This window comes from Sander lucioperca, chromosome 19, assembly GCF_008315115.2.
Source record: "Sander lucioperca isolate FBNREF2018 chromosome 19, SLUC_FBN_1.2, whole genome shotgun sequence".
NCBI lineage: Eukaryota > Metazoa > Chordata > Actinopteri > Perciformes > Percidae > Sander > Sander lucioperca.
The window spans coordinates 3,239,279-3,245,278 of NC_050191.1; the positions used below are offsets into that span (position 1 = coordinate 3,239,279).

The 6,000-nt window shown below is 41.5% G+C and overlaps 2 protein-coding genes across 13 annotated transcripts in view; both read right to left on the bottom strand.

Annotated features, from left to right (window-relative positions):
- The window catches only part of cenpe (centromere protein E), a 37,460-nt gene that overhangs the window by 26,028 nt on the left and 5,432 nt on the right, over positions 1 to 6,000 (bottom strand). For all 10 annotated transcript variants that reach the window (XM_031323889.2, XM_031323895.2, XM_031323894.2 and 7 more), the window contains exons 13-21: positions 5,899 to 6,000; positions 5,644 to 5,794; positions 5,409 to 5,514; positions 3,217 to 3,802; positions 3,001 to 3,057; positions 2,371 to 2,538; positions 2,176 to 2,250; positions 1,633 to 1,701; positions 601 to 732 (exon numbers count right to left, since the gene is read on the bottom strand). The exon at positions 5,899 to 6,000 is cut by the window's right edge and continues 51 nt beyond it. In XM_031323889.2, the coding sequence (XP_031179749.1) occupies positions 601 to 732; positions 1,633 to 1,701; positions 2,176 to 2,250; positions 2,371 to 2,538; positions 3,001 to 3,057; positions 3,217 to 3,802; positions 5,409 to 5,514; positions 5,644 to 5,794; positions 5,899 to 6,000 (1,446 nt within the window). The remainder of the gene's footprint in view (positions 1 to 600; positions 733 to 1,632; positions 1,702 to 2,175; positions 2,251 to 2,370; positions 2,539 to 3,000; positions 3,058 to 3,216; positions 3,803 to 5,408; positions 5,515 to 5,643; positions 5,795 to 5,898) is intronic.
- The window catches only part of smim8 (small integral membrane protein 8), a 27,910-nt gene continuing 22,932 nt past the window's right edge, over positions 1,023 to 6,000 (bottom strand). Inside the window, exon 3 of one of the 3 annotated variants that reach the window (XM_031323899.2) lies at positions 1,023 to 1,073. The gene's annotated coding sequence lies outside the window, so the exon portion shown is untranslated. The other 2 variants (XM_035995215.1, XM_031323902.2) reach the window with 2 other exon arrangements.

Here is a 6,000-nt window from a genome sequence, read left to right on the forward strand (position 1 = left end):
TTACACACATCCTAAATGTAATTTTGTATAAGGGCATACAAAATGTATTCCATTAATAATTTGTATTTTTCTTGTTCAATTTATTTCATTTAGCGTGTTGAGAAAAGCAAAAAATGTCTATTTTGAAAAGATTGCTTTTTGTTTAGTTTTGTAAAATATTAAGTTATTTAAAAATAAAAAAAAAGGATTGCACATTTTTTTGTGTATGCATTTCTTTTTATTTATGCTTGTGTAACTTTTTACGTTTAAGTTGAGAAATTCACATTTCAAAATGTTTGTATTTTGTGCATTTTCCTTGATAATCAAGCAAGTAGACTCATGATACCATTACATCACAATAGCAGTATTGTAAATCACAATATGACTTTTTCTTCACATCTTGCAGCCCTATAAAAAAAGCAGGAAAATATACAGATACAGAAGACAGCACGGCAGAGCACGTGATCAGAATGGTACCATCTGATACGCCAATGACCAATGAAAAAGTTTAGTCGCACCTAATAGATTTTTGGTCGCATGTGCACCTTTGGGACAAGTTAAACCACTTTCAACGCTTAAAAGCTAAGATTTTCAGACTACAAAAGTGTTAATCCCACTTACATTCATCTCCTCTGTAGCGATGTTTTGACTGCGCAGCACAGCCCATTCCTTCTTTGTATCTCTGCTGAGCCCCTCTGCGTCATCCAAAGAGCGACGAAGCTTTGCCACCTCCTGCACCAAGTCCTTACCACTCTGCAAAGACACAACACGACGGAATTAGCCGACAGGTCACCTGCTTAATTATTTGATCACTTCAGCTTGAAATTTCAGCTTTTACACAGCTTCAACTTTCACAGACACTCACATATGACATTTCACATGCAAACAATTAAGATTTTAAGAACATTTACAGTAGGGTTGTACGATATTGAGAAAATGTGATAGATTATGAATATTGTGATATCGATATTAATTTCGATATTTTTAAACATGTAAAATTACAAAAGTTATGGGAAAACGCATCAAAATAGATTCCACACACACACACACACACACACACACACACACACACACACACACACACACACACGGACCATGTCTACAGAACAGGACATGTTTCTTCACTTACACGGTTACTCTCTCAAAACATACACACGTGGTACGATCCATAGGGTTTGTCACGTAGTGGACCCGTGCGCTTGACGTGCACTAACATGTGCAAGTGGCACGGTAACTGGCCAATGAAATGATGATCATTATAGTGTTTCAAGCGGGCTCTAAATCAAACACAACTAAGCCACACAGCCAAAGGACGGGACGCAGCGCTCCACAAAATAAACAAAATATGTTTACAGAATGTGACCAAAACTCAGAATGTTCTATTTGTGTCTACTACTACTATTTTCACAGGTTATAAGACAATAATTAAAGAACACATACCATGGGGCACCTAAGTAGCTCACCTGGTTGAGCGTGCGCCCCATGTACAGAGGCTTAGTCCTTGCTGCAGCGGCTGCGGGTTCGATTCTGACCCGCAGTCCTTTGCTGTATGTCATTCTCTCTCTCTCTCTCTCCCCACTTCCATGTCTTCAGCTGTCCGATCAAAAAAAAAAGGCCTAAAATGCCCCCCCCCCAAAAAAAAACATCACATACCATACTCTGAAGTTCTTCTGCAAATTCAGTTTTCTTCTTCAGCTCCTCAGACAGAGTTTCTAGTTTGTTCTGAAAAAAAGAAAGAATATTTAACAAAACTGCAACTGGAGTGCAGAACTATTTCAACCCTAATGTACACGTGTTAACAGTCATGTAGTCGGCAACTGGAGTAGTAAAAGTTCTGTGAGTAAAAAGTGGAATGGGGCTTGAAGAGTATTCAAGAGTATTATTGAATACTTTATTAAACCTGCAAAGGGAAATAAAAAAATGTTTTCACTCTGAGCTACTGCTGCCCCTCCATGAAATGACAAGAAGATTCAATGTTGGTGAAGTATGTTGTGTGTGTAGCAGAATCCTGCTCGGGACCGTTTTCTTCATCCCGCTCCCGCTGAATTTCTGACCATTACCGCCCGCACCGTGCGTGTTACACTCCCGCAATGTGTATGTCCACTCCCGCCCGCACCCGCAAAACTCTGAGAATTTCAGATTGATAAACCTGGGGGTGGGGGTGGGGGGGGACTCCTTCTCAGCATGTCATCTTACCTGAAGCTCCAGGCATTGCAGTGTAGAGGATTCAACTGTCTTCTTCAACTGAGATATTTCATTTTGCAACTCATTCTGTAAGATGGCGCAAACAAAATGTACAGAGTAAATAAAAGTCAAACCGGGTACATCCTACTCTACGGTCCTTTAAACCAAGCAGTATGCGTGAAGCCTGAATGGAACCAAATCAATTACCTCATGCTCTTTCCTGAACTCCTCCTCCAGAGATTTGAATTCCTCCAATTCTCTCTTCGTCGCCATCTCCTGTGACAGAGCAGCATTCTCTTTCTCCAGACTTTGAGTCTGCTCTATGAACATGCTGATCTCCTGTTTCAGATAGTCTCGCTCAGCAACAATCATGTCCTATAAACATACAATTTGATAAATTTAAGGAGCGGTAACATTTCCCCTTGAAATGCTGAGCAGCTTGAATAAAATTGTGTTGTTTCTGAATGGTTTCCTCCTTTTCTGCGTTTTCAAATGTAGAAACACAGTTACCTGCTTAAGTCAACCTTACAATTTAACAATTCCCTAATGTTTTAGCAGCACATTACACTATTGTGTCTCCGTAGAATTTCTTTCCAACAGGCCTACAAATAAACAAATCATCCATGTGGTAGGGTTTAAAGCTCTTGTTACAACAAATATATGAAATGGTTAATACTTTTTTTTTTTTTTTTTTTTTTTTAAAAACACTGAAAATAACATTACTGTACACAGTACATAAGCTAAGTTAACTAAGTTAGCTTTTGGATGCAAAACATAAGCGAAGAAGAGATGCAAGCTGAGTTATAGTCACAGCAGAGGTGCTCCTCCAAGCATTACCTTCTCTGTAGCCAGAGTTTCACACAGCTGGATTGTCTCCGCAAAGTCTTTCCTCGTCTGGAAAACAAGGTATAAAGATTAGTTCTAAACCCAGCCAACAACACAACCAAGCCTAAAACAGGGAACATTATGCATAAGGTGCTAATCTCATGTGTAATTAAGGATTTCTACTCTTACCTGGAGGCCAGAGAGGAGGTATATTTAATTACAGCATACCTGTTGATCAGTTTTATTCAGAGTGTGGCTCTGATCTTCTAGCTGCCTCTCCAGGTCTGCCACTCTTAAGTCCAGCATTGCCACCTTTTCAGTGGCCTCCAGTTTCTGCTGGGCTTCTGTTTGCAGCTGCAGCTCCAGTTCGGCCAGCCTCTGATCTGATGTCTGCATATTCTCCAGGACCTCCGTTTGTAGCTGCAGCTGCAGCTCCAGTTCGGCAACCCTCTGATCCGATGTCTGCATTTTCTCCAGGGCGTCCTGTTTCTGCAGGGCCTCCGTTTGCAGCTGCAGCTCCAGTTCGGCCACCCTCTGATCTGATGTCTGTATATTCTCTAGGGCCTCCGTTTGCAGCTGCAGCTCCAGTTCAGCCACATTCTGTTCTGTTGTCTGCATTTTCTCCAGGGCCTCCGGTTTCTGCTGGCCCTCCGTTTGCAGATGCAGCTCCAGCTCTGCCAATCTGCCACGTAAGGATTCTACCTTTGTCAAAGCCTCCTCTTTCTGTTGACTCTCCAGTTCCAGCTGCAGCTCCAGGGCAGACACTTTCCCTGAAAGCTCACGCATACGGTCTGGGGACACAAAGTCTTTGGGGCTGGAAAAAAAAAGATAAAAAAAGTACAGATGACTTAATGTGTTGAACAACTGAACTACCTTCAAACATAAAAAAAAAAAAAAAGGTTTCAGTCCACATACAGTAGCATAAGGCTAAGACTGAGTTAGCTGGATTACAGTATAAATATACAGCACACAATATAAGCCACACAGTAAAATAGCACACAAACAACTGCAGAAATGAATGCACCCTTTAGGGGAAGCAGTCTACACCGACTTCAAATGTGCCACAGATTAAGGGGCAGATTTGCACCCAGGTCCGTTTCTCCTACACTTGCGTCATACGACTCTGTTGTACATTTTTAAATTAAACATATTGGGCTGTTTAAGCGCTTCCATCATGGCGACTTGCTTGACCAGAGCAGGGACTTGACTTGTCTTGCTCGAGTCTAAAATTAGTGACTTAGGACTTGCTTGACAACAAAACTGTCGGACCCACCCCTCCTCCACACAGTTGCTAGTAGCCAAGGAGGACACGGACAGTGTTTCCCCACACAGACTAACTCGTGGCAGTGCGCCGCACTATCAACACCTGCCGCCGCACATTGCGGTTCGTTATTATTATTATTTTTTAACGCTATTTAAAACACACAGCTTATTCGTTCAGATGCATTTCCTTTCCCTGCTCTCCCCCGTCTCTGTCACTTGCGACACACACACACACACACACACACACACACACACACACACACACACACACGCCCCCCCGTGCACACAGAGTCTGTCTCCATGACAGGAGAAGACGGCTGGCGAAATTCACAAGTTCACGAAAGGTTGGTACCTTGTGAACACCTTTACACAATCGCACATTAAAAAGTGCTATAAAAATATTTTATATTCTGAATACAATGTTGTCAGTGTGTTAATGTTGGAGTCCCGACCCTTCGCAAACAAGTGATTGCGTCTGCTTTAGAAAGTTGACTAGTCGCAAGTTTGCAGTAAAATGCAGTTGGGATGTCGAGGTCAAAACAATATAGGTAGCAGCTGTGAATCAAATAAACTTATTATTAATAATGTTATGTTTTTTTACTCTTACACTGAAAAATGCACATGTTGAGGAGGAGAACCAGCCTGAACCGGAGGTATCAGTCTGAAACAGAGCTCAACAGTCCGACCAGCGTAATACTTATGTTATTAATTTGTTTACAATATTTTTAGGCTAAACTAAAACAATTTCAGAGTTTAGAGATTAGTTTAGAGTATTTGGCCACAGAAGTAGAAAAAAAAAAAAATAGCTCACTACTGCAAATGTTACACAATTTTGAAAATACCAACACCACTCCGGATTTAAAGGGAAATGTAGACTGTGAGACATCATCCTCAGTTTAGCCACCCTGCCAGTATTTAGTGGTCAATCTCTCTTTTGCAATTCATAAAACTTGCGGTTTAGTGGCGTTAGTGCAATGCACCGTCTTTTCCCATTACCCATCCTACATTTTCAAAAGAAAAAACTATTTAAAATTAGGATGATAAAACAAGACAATATTTTCCTATGGGAGACAATTAAGTCACCTTATCACCCACCCTTATCTTTATTAAGCAGAAGGAAGTTAAGTTGGCCGTCTTTCAAGTGAAAACTACAATACCTGTCGTAAGAACTTTCGTCAGACCTTCGAACAGACACAAAATTCTGACTCATCTCCATGTCATAGGAAGGCTCATCAGGAATCTCCCATTGAAAGTCATCATCATCTGTTAAAACATACCATGTACGCATTTTACTACTTCTCAAGAGTGCAGTTGAATCATGAAACGGGAATTATAAGGTTCATTATGATTTGCTGAGTGCATATACATTTTATTTTGTGGGCTCCTCCTTACCTTCACCAATCTCCGTCAGACAGGAGCGGTCTGCTTTCCTCTTGCGATTGAAAGATTCTGCAAAGCTAAGAGCAGACGAGCCACCATCACATGCAGATGGAGGGGCAAGTCTGAGCATCTTTCCTCCCCACGTTACCCTGCGTTTTGGCATCTGAAAAACAGGACAAGAGTCATTATGACACTGAAGAGAAAGCTGTACTCTAACGACAGCGTTACTTTTTTTTTTTTTTGGGGGGGGGGGGGGGGCCTTTTTACCTTTTGAACAGGGACCAGGTTTGAGCTTGTGACCAGCAGTTTGGTCAGGTTTCTGATCCTGTCCTCTTGTTCTCTCTGGAGCTGATCCTTTTCTTGGAGCAT